We start from the raw sequence: 16,808 nt of genomic DNA on the forward strand, positions 1-16,808 counted from the left end.
CTCTGGTAATGCGTGCATCAACCTCGTTGTCAATGTATACATCCCTGGAAAGTACACTACCAAGGTAAGTGAACTTATCCACAGCATTCAAAACTTCTCCATTTGTTGTAACCGAAGATTTCATGTATGGATGGTGTGGTGGTGGCTGATGGAGCACCTGTGTTTTCTTGGTGTTAATTATTAGGCCAAAATTAGCACAGGCAGCAGAGAATTGATCCATACTTTGTTGCTTCTCTGCTTCAGAGGCAGCATTGAGTGCACAATCATCTGCAAACAGAAAATCATGCACCAACACTCCCTGCACTTTGGTCTTGGCTTGTAACCTTTTCAGATTGAAGAACTTACACATCAGCATGAACACTGAGATACCAAATAGACAGCAGGTATTTTTCCTTTAGTCCTTCAAAGGTAGCATGCTATAGATGAAAACACATTAAACTACACATCAGAAGATCTGGTTTCTAGTTTCAGTTCTTGTACTGGTGTGTGAGCAAGTTTCTTCACCTGCTTCTTGATGACTTCATCTGTAAAACAGAGATGACAATATTTAAACTCCTTAGTTTAGAGGGAACCCTAGCCCCCTGAAGAGTGGATATATATGTTATGTTGTAGGGTATGTTCAGGGAAGACTAGAATCTCTGATGTGAGGGCTGCTAAACCCTTTTGAAGACAGCATTCTACCTTTGGTGTCTACTTGATCCACCCAACTCTCAGGTGTGGCTCCAAGAAGCTGTAGCATGTGCATCGGCCACACCCTGGTAAACTGTTTTGGCCGATAGCTAAACCAGGCTGAGGTTGGTCAAGAGCTAGTTTGATGAGTTGGGAGTTATCTACTCCAAGTATATGACAACTTCTCGCAGTGAAATAGGTAGATGAGAACAGTCTATTCCAATGGCCATGACGGGGGGCTGAAGCAAGCTAGTTTAGACATCAAAGATACCTAAGTCATCCACTGCATCCTGAGTCATCACCAGTCATTTTGACTTTGTCTTGCCACTGAAATTTGATGACTCTGGAAGAGAGAGTGACACAGAATACTTTACACAATTCTGCCTCACTTAAATCCAATTTATGTATGAACCAAAAGACATCACCTATACCTTTTTACCATTTTTACCTATCTCAAAGCCCTATGGCAACAGGCACATGATGAAGTGGTGGGTGCAGAAACACTGGGAGCTGCAATCACAACCCTACATGTAAGTAATCCAGGCCATTGAACTGTTTTCTCAGTAGAAGCAGCAGTGGGTTTTGGCAACTCCCTGGGCACCTGAGCAGTCTTTTAAAAGGACTATGCTGCTCACCTCCTGGTGGGGAAAAGAGTTTAGTAAAGGTACCCTAAAAATTATCTACTTCACCCAACCCTGGCCTGCTTTCCACAGCAGGCAGGGATCCCATCCTGTAGCTGAAGCACACACAAAAAAAGTACAAAAACTTCTGCAAAGGTGATTCCACTCACCATCAGTATACGGAATATGTCCATGCTTATGAACAACATGAAATCCAGTAGACCTGAAATACAAACAGTTCTTGTTGTGAGAGAACTTAGCAAGTGTATCCAAATAGCAGCACTGAGTGAAGCAAAACTGGCAAATGAAGGCCAGTTTACTGAAGTTGAACCTGGAGACATGCTTTTCTGGTGTGACTGCAGTGAAGGAGAGCATCATGAAGCTGGCATAGCTTTTGCAATCAAAACTAATCTAGTCAACATGCTTGTATGCCTCCCAAAAGGAGTGAATAGGCCCCTGACAACGTGATTGCCACTTACAGCAAAGCACCATGCCACCATCATCAGGTTCCCACCATGATGAACCCTGATGAGGTCAAAGAAAAATTTTATGAAGACCTGGAAACCTCTATCATCAACGTGCCAAAACAGGCAAAGCTTATAATTTTGAGTGACTAATGCAAGAGCGGACATGGGGTCCTTCAGAGGAATGAAGTCAGAAACAGCAACAGCAATGGTCACTGCTGGAGACTTGTGCATCTCATGACCTTTTCATCACCAACACTGTCTACCATTTACCTAAATGTAATAAAACTTCACCCTCACAGCAAACACTGACATTTAATAAATCATATCATTGTAAGGAGAAGAGACAGACAGGATGTGAGAGCTGACAAAGGTGATATTGTGGCATAAAGTGCTGGACTAATCATAGATTTATCCTCTCCAAGCTAAATATTAAAATTCAACAAAAGTAGTAACCCCCAAGGTAAGATGATTACCAGGAGACTTAATGTCAACAGATTAGAGTGCTTCACCAAGGGTGAACTTTTGCTAACTTGGAGGGAAAGCTGAGTCAACACATTGGGCAACAGTGGAGCAGAAAACAAACAGGCAGCTTTGAGAGATTTGGTGTACAGTTCTGCATTTTCTCATGTGGGTCAGAGTACTTCCAAACTTCAAGGCTGCTTTGGTAAAAATGATGGGGAAAATCAGGAGCTGCTAAATGAAAAACAAAAACTCCATTGGGTTTACCAGGAAGATAGTTCATCCATCTCTAAGAAGGCAGCATTTAACTCCATCAAAAAAAAAAAAAGTGCATTTGAAGCTTAGAGAGAAGCAGAATTCTTGGCTATGTAAGAAGGCAGATGAAATTCAGTTTTACACTGGTAGTAACCATCCAAAGGGCTTTTATGATGCCCTGAAGGCTATTTATGGGCCATTTATGGACCTGTGATTCATCTCAACTATTTAGTGCTGATGGAGGGAGTCACACTGATTAACAATAAAGACATGATCCTGGAAAGATGGGGTGAACCCTTCCATAGTGTTCTCAACAGACCAACATCACTCAATGCTGAAGTCAGTGACTTCAGGTTGAAATCAATGTATATCTCAGGTTGAAGTTGTGAACAGTTAGATATGTTGGAACTTCCTGGTAGCAGGACAGTTGAGATACTCAACAACCAACTAAGCCCAGGGCTGCCTGACATACCAGTAATCCTTTGCAAGTGAACTCTAGTCAACTTTGGAGATGCCTTTGGCTTTCAGAAACCACAGAACCAGTCTTGATCAGCCCTAGGGCAACCTTGAGCACCAGGTCAAGACTTAAGACCTTACTCTGGACTTCCTAAACATCTAGCTCCCTGGCTTATTGTATCTACAGATGACTTCCTCCTTAACCCCCATTAGTCCCCAAACCTCTAGAAACTATGAATATCTCACCCTCTTTTCCACCTGCCTGAGCAGCTCTTATTGCGCCATAAAAAATGACAAAAGATGAATTCAGAGAAACGGATGCAGAGTGAATGCAAACCTCACCGGAGAACGTTGCATAAAACCACAAAGAAACAATATGGTTACAAGTTGTTTCTCTTATATTTCTAATGGGGGTGAGAGGGCAAAGAAAGGGTTACCTATGTTGGTGATGCACCTGTATCTCAAAAAAACCCACCGAAGTATTTTTAAAAGCACGCAAACTTAAAAGCAGAAGCAAGCAGAGAAAAACGGCAGCACGGAGGGCCAAGTGTCGGCTTTCTGATATGTTTTTTGAAGAAGGAAGCCGTTTTAAAAGATTCACAGTTTCGTGACAATCCTCCTTTTTTCCCATGGTGTATAAAACATGCTCCTGTTTTTGGCAGAGGGGCTGGCTCGTACAGCTAGCCAAGGAGAAAGGGTGGCGGCACCGCAGCGGAGCAGCGGCTGCCGCGGGACGCACAGTTTCAGCCTCCCTTCTCCTTCGATGACAACGTGGGAGCCTCGTTTTACGCAGCGAAGGGGGCAGGGCCGCGCCCCCACGGCCACTAGCCGCACAATTTTCGCTTTTCTCTCCGCGCACTACCTAACGTGGCTTCGCGGCTCTCTCTTTATAGTTTTCTATTCTGGTTTTGCAACCAAAGGATCTAAAAAAATAGTAAAGAACATATAGAAACGGGAGCACCCAAGGCCCGATGTACAAGAATGCAGCCGTGAGGCTCCGCTACGCCCGGGGAAGAGAACGTCATGACGTACATCCGTTTTATACGTCCCCGCCCCCCTACGTCAATCCTCTTTCGCCTATTGGCTGCGGGCCCTCCCTCCGCCATTTCGTACGGAAACGTGCTACGTGGGGTCGCCATTTTGAACGAGATCCGGGAACTTGGGTATATCCGATTCCGGCCGGAAGCGGCTCTCTCTTTTCTTGCTGGCCTGCTGGCGTGAAGGAGAGCCGGCTGGTCTCTCTCCGTACAATCTGGATCCATCCTTCCTCCTGGAGCGATCCCCCGAGGTCTCGCCATCATGACTGAACAGATGACCCTCCGGGGTACCCTTAAAGGCCACAATGGCTGGGTGACCCAGATCGCCACGACTCCCCAGTTCCCCGACATGATCCTGTCTGCCTCCCGAGGTACCGCGCCCCGGATCACGCCTGCCAGGGGCGGGTGGAAGGTGACGGTGGTGGTAGGGGCTTGGAGGAGGAGCGTCTGCTTCTGCCGGAGGCATGGAAGGCGGGATTCCGGGGCCGAAGGAGCGCGGGCTTCGGGGAGGGGGCAGAGCGTTTGTACCGGGCACTTAGCCCTGGCAGACGCAGCTGGCCAGGCGGCGGGCACGGGGTACTTGGGGAAACTTGGGAAGGGCTCATTTTGTCTGTGAGGGAGCACGGGCTGGATAAAACTATTCCCTGGTAGATACCAAGACTGTCCTTGTGTATGAGATAAAAGGGGTCAGGGGAGGGGCTCATAACACTGTCATAATTATCCTGGCGGGAAATGTTTCATTGGGGTGAGTTGTAGAAAGCCTTCTGGACTTCTTAGTGCCAGCTGGTTGCAGGGGCAGCTAGGTGGCGCAGTGGATGGACTGACCTCAGATCCTTACTTAGCTGGGTGACCCTGGGCAAGTCACTTAACCCCGATTGCCTCCAAAGAAAAAGTTGGTGGCGTCCTTCCCTTGGACCATGTTGGGGACGTCAAGGGGGTGGTATTCCCATTCTAACTGAAAGAAGGGAGGTAGAAGTGACCCCTTATTCAGGGATTTCCGAGCTCTGTGTCCTGCTCTGAGGACCTACTTCTTTTTCCTTTTAAATCCAATGGCCAGCACCCCATCTTATGAACCTGGACCCCATCTTTGGCGCCCACCCCTCACCACACACTCCTTTCCAAGGACAGTGACCTCTGACAAGGACAAGGACCTCTGAATGGAACCTGTGAGTCCTGGTTATTGGATTCCCCTTGTTCCTAGAGCTCTTGATTTTTTGATTTTCTTCTCAATTATCCCTGGCCCCGGATAGTCGGAACTTCAGGTTCACACTGAATTGGGGCTAGGAAGAAAGGGGATAGGCTTGTATATAGTGCCTGCTGTGTGCCAGGCACTATTCTGAACTGGTTGGAACGCTTCTGGTGCCTTTATTATCCCCATTTTATAGTTGAGGAAACTGAGGCAAACAGGTTAAGTGACTTGCCTGGAGTCATACAGCTACTAAATGTCTGAGACACAGGTTTTAGGCTCCCCAGCAGGGCCCAGTGATTGCAGGATTCTTCTTGCTTGTTAGAGGTGCTATGGAAAGAGTTTTGGTTTTGAATATAAGGTCCTGGGTTCAAATTCTGGCTCTGCCCCTTACTGTGTGTGATGTTGGGCCAAAGATGTTTTGCCTCTCCTGCCCTCTTTCTTGTAATTAAAGTTGCATCATGATATGTAGACCCTAGTTCAGAATGCTGTCTGAGGTCCTATTAATTGGGGCTTCAACACAGACTACCACCAGGAAGTTTTTCCCCAGTTTCTAAAACTTATTATCTAATTTTTGTGCATTTAATCCTGTTCTCATTTATCTGTATGCCTGACTTTAGTAATGTATAACTTGAAGAATCAGACAAAGGGTTGTTTTCATCTTTATGTATCAGGACCTAGAGCACAGTGGGCACACTTCTTGAGTGTTTTTGGAATTTTACTTGGGGGAAAGTTCAAAAGTCCAGTGTAAGAAAGATTTGTAGAGGAGAAACAGCAAGTAATTTTAGGCATGAGGAAGATCTTGAGGAAAAAAGGAGTGGGAGGAGGTTGTCTTCCTCCAGCAAAGTTGTCTGGGGTCAGAGAGAAGCTATGATGATTTTCTAACATGCCATCTGATTGCCTGTGCTGAATACAGAGGCTGTTTCTGAGCTTCAATCTTGTCCTTTGAGCTGGGTCTTTTCATTTCTGGTGAACCAGCTTTTCATTCAGCTAGTGAATTAAGAAAGAAACATCTCCTATGTGCCAGGCCCTTTTCTGAGTTTTGGGGATACAGGAAAGGGTTGGCATTTATATAGTCATTTACATTTCATGAAGTGCCCTTGTCACAACTGAGAAGGTGAGAAAGTTGAGTCACAGAGGTGATTTGTTTAGTAAGCAGAATCAGGATTTCATAAACCAAGTTACTGACTTCAGGTCAAGTGCTACACTGCAGCAGTCTCTGGATCTCAAATGCTGGCTAGATACTTTTAGAATATTGTGATATGTTAAAGAGAGTGCTGGATTGGGAGTGAGGAGACCTGTCTGGTTCTTTCTCTGGTTGTGAATAGCATTTTCCATCGTGAGTCTTATCTTTTGGGTTCTAGATAAAGATGCCAAGCTGTAGGTGGGGAGACAACTTGAATAAAGACAATGAAGGGAGAGGGTAAGCATGAAGTTTCTTAGACCAAGCGCCATGAGGGCAAGGAGAGTTTGTGTTCCGTCCTAAAGTGTTTTATAGATATAGATGTTATGAAACCCAGTTAGCTTAGATGAGTAGGAAGTTAAGATTATAGCTTGAGCAGTAGGGTGATTATTTTAGAATCAGAGCCTCTTCCCAGCAGAATATTTCTCTTCTTTGGACTCCATTTTTGTTTATGCTCTCTTTTGGTCTTATATTTAACTTTTTTCTGTATGTCTATTTTGTCCTCCCATTGATAACTCCTGTAACAACACCTAGCATAGTGTTGGGCAGCTTTCAACAAATCCTCAACTGAATTTAATCTGGGTTAGGTAAAATTTCTATCAATATAAAGAAAATTTCCCACAGATGTAACTTAAATTCATTGTAAAAGTATTAACCTACATTTGTTCATCTAAACTTTGGAGAAACTAGTTGTTCATGTAGGTAATAAAGATCTCTTCCATAGGTCTTATATTTTCATGCAGCTGTTAGCTTTTGGTCCTGTCAGCATAAGAACTAATGTGTTGTGGGATTGAGAGGACAAAGGTGAATTTAATTTGCTCATCTTTTCTCTTTATTCCTTCCCATCCAGATAAGACTATTATCATGTGGAAGCTTACCAGAGATGAGACAAACTATGGGATCCCCCAGCGTGCCCTCAGAGGTCACTCACATTTTGTTAGTGATGTGGTCATTTCCTCTGATGGCCAGTTTGCACTCTCAGGCTCCTGGGATGGCACTCTAAGACTATGGGATCTCACAACGTAAGTACTTACTTGAATGGCTACCTCTTGGGTTAGGTATTAAACCTCTAGGTCCTTAGCAAAGGGTAAGTGGGATAGAAAAGAGGAAGAAGTGAACTTTAGAAGGGCCATAGAATTATTTACTTAGCAACTGTGATCCTGAGCAAGTCACTTAACCATGTTTGATTTCATTCCTCAGCTTGTAAAAGGAGCTAGAGAAGGAACCCAGATGAGGTTACAGAGTTGGACATAACTGAAAGGGCTGAACAGTTAAAGAAAATTATTGTGTGGTCCAAGTGGTGGGATAATAGTTTGAATAGGGAAGAATAGTCCTAGGAGATGTTGAGTAAAATAACTGCTCATTAGAATTGGACCATTAGTTTCATAAAGGCTAAGTAATTGGAGAAGTTCTTGTGGTCTGGATTGAGCCAGTGAATAAATGGCAGCCAGGAGAATTGATCTGAGGTTAGGAGAAAAGAATTCATGATCTCCCTGTGATGAAAGTATGACATTGTCACCTGACCCCCCCTGGGGACTGAAGACAAGTCCTGCAATTCTGATGGGATCTTTAAAACTAGGCTTAGATATTTTTCAACAAGACTTCCCAATGTTCTCTCCAACTCCACAATTCTGCCTTATTGCAAAGAAAAATAGGTGAAACAAAGTGACATCAAATGTTACTTGTATACAAGATTTTGTACCTATCTCTTTCCCCTACTCACTTCGTCCAGGGGAGGAAGGTGTTTCATTATCTTGGTTTCTGGGGCCAGTATTAGTCTTTGGAGCTAGATTTTTATTAAGGGCTTCTAGCTAGCATAAAGAAGGGGTCATTTTTTTCCTGGTGGGTTATAAAGATGTAGGAGGCTATAAAAAAATCCAGTATAGAAGAGGGGATGTGGAAGACTGTTCTTGAAAGGGAATTTGTAATATTTGAGAGGAATACTGTCTTTCCATCTAGTGGCACTACCACCAGGCGCTTTGTTGGTCACACCAAGGATGTGCTGAGTGTAGCCTTCTCTTCCGACAACCGTCAGATTGTCTCTGGTTCGAGGGATAAGACTATCAAGCTGTGGAATACCCTGGGTGTCTGTAAATACACTGTACAGGTAAAAAGTCAGTATGGGATTCATAACTGTATAATATACACAATTTGTGTCAAAGACCTGGGATTTTATTACACTATAAGCTCAGTTAGGAGTCTGTTTGTATGTGGTATGACTAACCCTATTTGTCTCCATCCTGTTCTCCCTGCCCCCCACCCCCACCCCAAAGAAGTATGAAAGCCCTTCATTTAATAGGAGTGGTGGTATTTGTACGCAAATAAGTGTACCCTTTTCATACTTAAGAACTTCATCTTTTGAGCAAGGAATAGTATAAATGGACTTCCATCTCTGAAATTCTCTAAATGTCTGTGAGGGGGAAAGGTAGGAGTGGTGTGGGGACATGAATTCAGATGAGGTGGTTACTGTAACAAATAATTAGTGCTGGAATTACAGTGACTTTAAGGTTATTTCCCACTTTGGTGCATGCATGGGTGTGGCACAGTCTTGTCTCATCCAGTCAGTCATTTTGAATCATAGCCTTAGAGCAGTGGACAGGGACAGGAATAATTGTGCCTAACTTTTCCCCTTTGAATATCCCACAGGATGAGAGCCACTCAGAGTGGGTGTCCTGTGTCCGTTTTTCACCCAATAGCAGCAACCCCATCATTGTCTCCTGTGGCTGGGACAAGCTGGTGAAGGTGAGAGTGATTGAGATTGATCTGGATGTTGGACTACTAGTGTGTTCTTAACCTGCTCCTGAATTTGGCACCTTTTCTGATCAGTTAAAATTCTGACACTTTTCACTAATACAGTATCTTCACTTCCTGAAGGCATGACTAAAGACACACTTTGTTCTTTATTTTTTATATCACTATCAGTTTGTATTTCCCCCTTTTTTTTCTGAATTCCTTTGTTTTTTACAGTACAATAACATTCAGTTACATTTGTGTAAGTTCAGTTATCCAGTCATTTGGTCACCAATTTTGTTTCTTCTTACAGCTTCCAGAAGGTATTGCTGTGAATATTTTGGTTGATAAAGGAAGCTTTACTTTAATCCCCCTGGAGATTCTGTGCCCAGTTGTATCACTGAGTTGAAAGGTTACAAATAATTTAGATATTTCTCTTATAGCAGAAATTTTGACCCAGAATTGTGGGACCAATTCTCAGTTCTGCGGTGTATTTGTTGGCTATTTTCCGAACATTCTTCTAGTAATACTTTTGCTTCTCATTTTGTTAGATTGGTAGATGTGAGATAAAACTTTTATTTTGTTTTAATTTGTGGTTGTATTGATAATGGAGGATTTCTTTTGTTGAAAAATTGCATTTTTTTAAAGTTTCCTATCCTTTGACTGCTTGAGGACTAGCTTTTTCTGGGTATTAGGTATGTGTCAATTTCTTTTATATCTTGGATATCAAATTCATACCAATCTGTAACTCAGAATTAGGAAATTATCCCTAGTTTGAATGGTTCTTATATATTGAACATCTAGGCAAGCTAAGAAATCCAAAGGCCTGGTTAACATTTTCAACTCAGCTTTATATGACCTAAGTAACTTAATTTATCTGGGTGTTGATTTTTGATGTCTATAAAATGGGAGAAATAATCCTTGTACAACTTACTACTGCTGATTGTATGACTGATAGATTTTTTAGAGTATAAGTTAGTATTAAACTGAAGGCATATTGTGTTTACCCTTGAGAATGACAAATCTATTCTAAAGTCATTTCTATTGGATTTTCATCACTGGTCTCTGATCATCAGCTTCAGCAAAGCTGAAAATTGTTAGTTATGTAGATTCTATATGCAGAGCACACCCCTCCCTCTAAAACTCTTCTGTGTTTTCTCTCACTCATATCCCTAGGTCTGGAACTTGGCCAACTGCAAACTGAAGACAAACCACATTGGCCACACAGGCTACCTTAACACAGTTACAGTTTCTCCTGATGGCTCTCTCTGTGCCTCTGGAGGCAAGGTATGAGAGGTGGGAGGAAAGCTACCCAAGAGTTGAATGTAAGAAAATCTTAGTAAGTGGTAACTGAATTTCAAGGGTACTAGTCGGAAGGGGATTCATTTATTCTTGTTCATGGGAACCAGTACAGTAGAGTGGGGACTGCTGGGTTTGTAGTTAGAACCAGAATTGCAGTTATCACTGCCTTTATGATTTTTTGGTACTTCATTTAACCTCTTGGGATTGCTAGAAGAGTAAAGTTAATTGTATCCTGGCTCCTTCAGCCTCTATAGGAACAAGGAAAGTAACAGGAGTTGAAGAGTCATAGGTAGTTCCAGAGGAGGAAAAGGGGAGACTGGAATGAAATGGGCTGACTGCAGGAAATGAACTGTATGGGAATATTTCCGTATTCTTTTTGTAGGATGGTCAGGCAATGCTGTGGGACCTCAATGAGGGTAAGCACCTCTATACTCTGGATGGTGGTGACATAATCAATGCCCTGTGCTTCAGCCCCAATCGCTACTGGCTCTGTGCTGCCACTGGGCCCAGCATCAAGATCTGGGTGAGTGTTGGGTTTCAAATTGCCTAGATTTCAGAGAAGTGTTAGTGGAAGGGGCCTAGATAGAGCTATGATGAAACCCAACATGCCATCTGACTGACCCTGTTGAAACCCAGAGGCTGTTTCTGAGCAATCTCCTGGCTCCTTGAGATCTGAAGTTAAGAGTAGTAGAGGGTCTGGGATATTTCCTGAGCTTGTGTGGAGTGATCTTGTATATGTCTATGTCATCTCTCCTGTATCCTTTAAGGAGAGAAAAGAGCTGAAGTGTCTTATGGGATAGTTTAGTACTTCCTGGAGTCTGATACCCCCACACCTCTCTTGGTAGTGCTTGGTATTCAGAAGTAGTTACTGTATCCCTGTGTGCCATGGGAGAGAAATGTTTCTACTCCTGCCTCCAATACTTAGTCACAGCCTCTGTTAATAGGGGTAATATTTACTGGACAAGGTTGTGAGTGTCAAATGAAATAAAAATCAAGTGGGAAATGTATGTATGTGTACACACACACACTTTATGAAACCTTAATGCATGGTGTAATTCTAATTGATTTTGTTAATTTCAGGACCTAGAGGGCAAAATCATTGTGGATGAGCTTAAGCAGGAAGTGATCAGTACCAGCAGCAAGGCTGAGCCTCCCCAGTGCACATCCTTAGCCTGGTCTGCTGATGGCCAGGTAAATGTACACCCTGCCTTCTCTGACAGAGTTGATTGTCTCAAGGAACCCTTGAACCCTTAGATGTTGGAAAGGGATTTTTGAAAGCAGTCCTTGCATCTGTCCCTGGGTTTGGGTAAAGTGCTTGGAAATGTAATTTATTGAAGAAGCAAGGTGAACTTGGATTTGGATGTTGCCTTTTCCATTTCCTTCTTAATAATACTGAGGGCAAGTTATTCTATATCTCAGTTCACTTTTCTGGGAAATGAAAGGGTAGATAGAATGGCATCTTTTGATAGGGTGTGCATCCTCACGCAAGCCTCCCTGTGGCTCATTTATTCAACAACCATTTATTTATTAAGTGCTTACAATGTGCTGGTTCCTGACTTCAGGGAGCTTCCATTCCAGTTCAGGAGATAAAAGTGCATGTAGAAAATTAAATTTAGAAGAAAAAAAAAATTTCCAAGGGATGGTACTAGCTACTGGGCTTAGGGTAGGGTTCCCTACTCTGTAAAGGGGGAGAGAAGATTGAATTTTATTTTGCGATTTGCGTGGGTGTGACAAATTGTATTTGTCTTCTTCCTGCAGACACTTTTTGCTGGATACACAGACAACTTGGTACGGGTGTGGCAAGTGACCATTGGCACTCGGTAAAGGGGTCAACCATAACTCAGATTTTGAAATAAAGACCTTGATTTTTGCCTTTTGAAAAAATGAAGTTGTATTTTTTTTTTTTGATTGGTTGATCTGGTTTTTCAACAGAGCTCTAGCTCTGAAGACACTTGTGGTACTTACTTTCCTGTATCTCCCTGATGGGAGAAGAGGTGGTGTTTTTAGTCTTAAGAGCTGGCAAGTGACAGATTCTTAAGATAAAAAAAAGAATGGGATTACTGAAGAACACAGACTTTGGGGGCAGGATCATTGGCTAATTATAGTCATGGGAATAAGAAAAAGCAATAAATACTCATTTTTGGAGTATGCAGGAAATGGTTTTCTTGATGGAAAATAAACTATTTTCTATACAGGAACGTGGCACCCTTTTTTAGCTAGCCTCCAACGTAGTGTTAAACCTCATCCAACCTAGTATTAAACCTAGATTTTATTTTTATTCTCAATGTAACTTAAAGTGGCCATTTCTACAGGCATTGCAGAACAGGAAAGGGATTATAAAAACTGCAGCAGGCCTTTAATTTCTTGTGAAAAATGTATCCTTTGACTATTGCTATTAGAGGAGTGACTTTCTTGGTCATAATAAGATTTTTCAGAGATAATTGAAGCAAAGATCTTTTTCTTCCAATCAAAATTCCTAGAATTTGTCTAGCTTGTCATGACATACTTTGTTTTATCCTTTATTTTGAGTGTTCTGTATATTTACTTAATTAGTGTGTGTTCTCAGTTAGTTTTTGGACTGTAAGATACTCTTGTATACAAAGCTACAAAAACCAAAGGTCTGCCTAATTAGTCTGCCTGACCAATTTGTCATATGTAGAGGAAATAAATAAACCTTTCCACACTTAAGCTACTTAGAGATGGTGCAAAGATGAAAGTATATTAATGTGATAGCTTTGGAAGATAAATGTGTAGTGCTTGAGTTGGTAATAAGCTATTTGTGTACCCAACTGTGGTTTTAAAATAAATTGAAAAGTTTTTATTGGATTGTTAGTTCACTGATAATCAGTCTCATTAAGTAATCACAGGGAGTTGGGGTTGATGATTTGGATGGTCTGTAAAGACCTCCCATTAGTGATAGTCTACTCTAAGTTGACAACTCAACATCCTAGGCTATCCCAGCACCTTAACAGCCCCTTCTGGTGGCAGTTAGGGTGTGCTGATGGACTGTTTGACAAGGGGGCTGAGGCAAGGGAGTCTTCCCTCCAAAGAGCAGGGTTTCCAAGTCAATTGTACTTTTGGTAGATGGTGACTGGGTCTCAAAGGCCTCTTCCTCATGAGGATTTAAATGTGTTTGAACATGAGATGCAGTATAGTATAATGGTAAAATACCAGTGGAATTGGTGTCAAGATCATGGTTTGGGGATTGTGATTCTGCCCATTAGTGTGACCTTGCTTCCCTGGATCACAGACATCAGTCAAGGTGGTTGTGGGTTTGTTTTTTGTTTTTTTTTTTTTGTTTTTTGCCAGTTAACAGTACCAGGTAATTAATATACCCTCCAGTCCCCAGATGGGTGATAAATCTTGGGCTCTCTTTGTGTGTCAACCAACCCTTCTTTGTAAAATCACAGGAATAACTACTAATCTAATTTTGCAGACCTAAGATCCTATATAATAGGTTCTGGACTCTGGAACTTGGAACTTAGATAAACATAAAATATCAAGATTGTCTTGGTACCAATATATTGTAACATTGTTTCCTAGGAAAGGTAGCTCAGATGTCTAGAGTAGACTGCACTGGGGCAAAAGGATTGACATAATGTTAGAATTGCCAAGTAACATGAGTTTTGAAGTTATTAAATAAGTGAGCATTTTGGAATTGTGAGAAGAAGCAAATGTCAGCAAAGAAGTATCTTTTGGTATCCTGAATGCCAAGAGAAAATGAAAGGACCATGACTGAGGTGTAGGTCACCTCTGGTAGCTTTGAAGGAATGGGATTTTGATATGCATCACTAAAGTGAATACCTACATTGATGAGATCTAAATTCACTTGAGTACTAGAGAGCACTGTTATTCAGGGACAAAATTGAGACATGACTTAGAATTTTAAGCTTTCTGTGCTAAGTTGTAAGCAGAATGAAGGTATTTTTTTTTTTTTAACTTAAGGAGGTGGGTGGGCTGCAAAAATGAGGAAACATGCTTGAATGGGATTTTGATATGCATTACTAAAGTGAATACCTACATTGATGAGATCTAAATTCACTTGAGTACTAGAGAGCACTGTTATTCAGGGACAAAATTGAGACATGACTTAGAAACAATTATTTTAAGCTTTCTGTGCTAAGTTGTAAGCAGAGTGAAGGTATTTTTTTTTTAACTTAAGGAGGTGGGTGGGCTGCAAAAATGAGGAAACATGCTTGAAGTTCATGAGGCAAGGAAAAGGATATTTAAACATTTACTTAAAATTTCTGTCCAAGTTTGCTTAAAATTGCTGTCCAAGAATGGAAAACAGACAATTCAGCTTCCATATAACCTAATATTTTAGTTGACATCAGATCAAATACTTAAGAAATCAAAGGTCAAAGAATATCAGCCAGAAATCCATGAGCAGGAAAGTGGCCGTGTAAGGTATAATCCTAGCACAACCAGGGACATCTGGAGCTTGCAGTTTTGTGTGGGGAGGCAGCAAGAGCCAAAAGCAAAGCCCCAGGATTGGCTGGGATCTTGGAAATTCCAGACTGTCAACATTAAGCAGACTAGGACATACCAGGCCTAGGTGTTCTTTAGGGCCCCATCCATTTAGAGACTTGAAAATCCAGCTCTTGGAACCTGGTAATGGTGATTTTAGGTCAGCAGCCCAGAATCCAAAGTGTAACAAAGCAGGACTGATTACTCTTAACAAGTGTAGCAGAGGGTGGAACCTGGCACTAGTACAGAACCCCAATTCAGTAACTAAATTTGGGAGAGATGAATACCTACCGGCAGAAAAAAGAGCTGCTGATAAAAGGAACTGCATTTTTCACAAGGACTACCTAAAAGAAAACTGCTTCTTGTTTAAAGAAGCATATTTAAACACTCAAGCATATTCGCTACAGCAGTGGTGTCAAACTCAAATAGAAATGGATCCCTGTAGGCTGCATTGGCTTAGAAAATCACAAATTAATATCTGTTGTATTCTTAATTAACCATTTCCCAGTTTCATTTAAACCTAAAACGGACACACTTGGGAGTTCTATCTTTAGTTTAACATAGCACTAGAGACACATTTTAAATACCCTGGGCATTTTTCTGCCTGTCCCTGTACCTGGAACACTCCCCCTTTAACTACTGACTTCCTTTAAGCCCCAATTAAAATCTCATGTTTGGAAGGAATCCTTTTCCAACTTTTTGACTGTAGCGCCTTCCTTTGTAGATTACTTCCTATTTATCTTGTATGTAGCTTGTTAGTTTATTTGTTTGCATGGTTTTTTCCCCCTATAATACCTGTGAGCTTAAGGGCAGCAATTGTCTTCTCCCATTTTTTGTATCCCTGGTGCTTAGCACATAGTAGGCACTTAATGTTTATTGATTGATATGCCCATACACCTCCAACCAAACCAAATATACCAAATTTTCCCTACGCTCACTGGGAAAGGATTAATACAATGATTTTTTAGTTATGTCTGTTGAAAAAAATCTGAGGTGTTAGGAACAGCTAGGTAGCAAAGGAAATAAAAGCAGTCTTACAGATGTACTTGGGACTTAGAGGCCTGGATCTGAATTAGGGCTTTGTTTGACTAAGTCACTTAACTGTTTCTGTGCCTGTGTGCTTATCTGTAAAATGATTAATCAGAGAGGTCAAACAGGTGGCCAGATCAAATTGAAATGTAACTAGGAAATGTTTAAAGGTTTTCTGAGTAATTATGCTAGGAGCACTAGGCTGCTTACAAGGCTTTTTAGTGAACAGCATTTTAACTTGAACTTCACACTACTGGACTTAGATGACTTCTTTCCATCTCAATTAACAATGCTCTTTAAAAACATTGTGAATTGTATCTTTCTTATGGTTTATTTCCTTTAGTTATTGGGTGTTAGTGTTAATCCAGTTTCCTTAGTGTTAAAGCAGAGTAGGGGGTGTTTTTTTAGATGTCTGGGATGGGCTAAGGGGAGGAAAATCCTAAGTATGAGGGGAAGATAAGTTGTTTAAATGGTTAAGATGACTGGATAGGAAACAGCAAAAGGAGAGGCCCCAAAAAGAATGGAAAGCTTGAAGGGGGGGAAGGGGCAAGAAAGATCCCTATTTAATATGGGTTGAGAAAATGGTGTTGTGTGAGGCAGGAATGGAGAATGAGATCTTATCTGGAAAATATGGACATCAAAGGTAAAAAGGAAGATAGGGAAAAGAAGCAGAAAAGAACTGATTATAAGAAAAACTTAAGGTAATCAAGGTGGAGCCTTAGGAAAGAGATCCAAAGAACAAAATCAAGTAATGAGAAGGGGATCTTTGAAGGGTGGTCTCCCCTAAAACTTGAGACCCATGTGCGATAGCTCAGTTTCCTCATTACTTCCATGTACCCCTACTTCATGCAGTGGGGCCCTCCACTCACTGGAAGGGGCTAACTATAATGGCAAGGTGAAAGGGGGGAATGGGATGGAGGGCAGAGGGGAAAAGCATTAAGAAATTAA

The 16,808-nt window shown here is 41.7% G+C and overlaps 2 protein-coding genes and 1 non-coding gene across 4 annotated transcripts; 2 read left to right on the forward strand and 1 right to left on the reverse strand.

Moving 5' to 3' along the window:
* Window positions 1-316: 316 nt before the first annotated feature.
* On the reverse strand, window positions 317-4,224 carry LOC140522684 (uncharacterized). The gene is made up of 4 exons (XM_072638006.1): window positions 3,959-4,224; window positions 3,364-3,750; window positions 1,460-1,512; window positions 317-524 (listed from the first exon to the last, which is right to left on the reverse strand). Exons 1-4 carry the CDS (start codon window positions 4,222-4,224, stop codon window positions 439-441), a joined length of 792 nt encoding a protein of 263 aa, XP_072494107.1. The 3' UTR covers window positions 317-438.
* On the forward strand, window positions 4,030-12,248 carry LOC140525780 (small ribosomal subunit protein RACK1). Of its 2 annotated transcripts, XM_072641459.1 has the most exons (9): window positions 4,116-4,334; window positions 5,021-5,129; window positions 7,183-7,354; window positions 8,292-8,439; window positions 8,979-9,074; window positions 10,239-10,349; window positions 10,747-10,887; window positions 11,445-11,555; window positions 12,123-12,248. In XM_072641459.1, exons 3-9 carry the CDS (start codon window positions 7,197-7,199, stop codon window positions 12,186-12,188), a joined length of 831 nt encoding a protein of 276 aa, XP_072497560.1. In that variant the 5' UTR covers window positions 4,116-4,334; window positions 5,021-5,129; window positions 7,183-7,196; the 3' UTR covers window positions 12,189-12,248. The 2 variants fall into 2 exon arrangements, with proteins under 2 accessions (XP_072497559.1, XP_072497560.1); XM_072641458.1 differs by lacking the exon at window positions 5,021-5,129 and having other exon boundaries at window positions 4,030-4,334.
* LOC140530609 (small nucleolar RNA SNORD95) lies at window positions 10,949-11,017 on the forward strand. Its single transcript, XR_011976037.1, has one exon. It is a non-coding gene; the product is annotated as a small nucleolar RNA SNORD95 (small nucleolar RNA).
* Window positions 12,249-16,808: the final 4,560 nt, after the last annotated feature.

Source organism: Notamacropus eugenii, chromosome 2, assembly GCF_028372415.1.
Source record: "Notamacropus eugenii isolate mMacEug1 chromosome 2, mMacEug1.pri_v2, whole genome shotgun sequence".
NCBI lineage: Eukaryota > Metazoa > Chordata > Mammalia > Diprotodontia > Macropodidae > Notamacropus > Notamacropus eugenii.

Excerpts from the sequence above, each read along its gene's own strand:
- LOC140522684 (XM_072638006.1), bottom strand. The coding sequence starts at position 4,224 with ATGGCGAGACCTCGGGGGATCGCTCCAGGAGGAAGGATGGATCCAGAT. Across the intron at positions 3,751-3,958 it reads CGGGGACGTATAAAACGGAT|TGGCCGTGGGGGCGCGGCCC; the intron begins GTACGTCATGAC and ends TTGTGCGGCTAG. Across the intron at positions 525-1,459 it reads ACATATTCCGTATACTGATG|ATGAAGTCATCAAGAAGCAG; the intron begins GTGAGTGGAATC and ends TCTGTTTTACAG.
- LOC140525780 (XM_072641458.1), top strand. The coding sequence starts at position 4,226 with ATGACTGAACAGATGACCCTCCGGGGTACCCTTAAAGGCCACAATGGC. Across the intron at positions 7,355-8,291 it reads AGACTATGGGATCTCACAAC|TGGCACTACCACCAGGCGCT; the intron begins GTAAGTACTTAC and ends CTTTCCATCTAG. Across the intron at positions 11,556-12,122 it reads CCTGGTCTGCTGATGGCCAG|ACACTTTTTGCTGGATACAC; the intron begins GTAAATGTACAC and ends TTCTTCCTGCAG.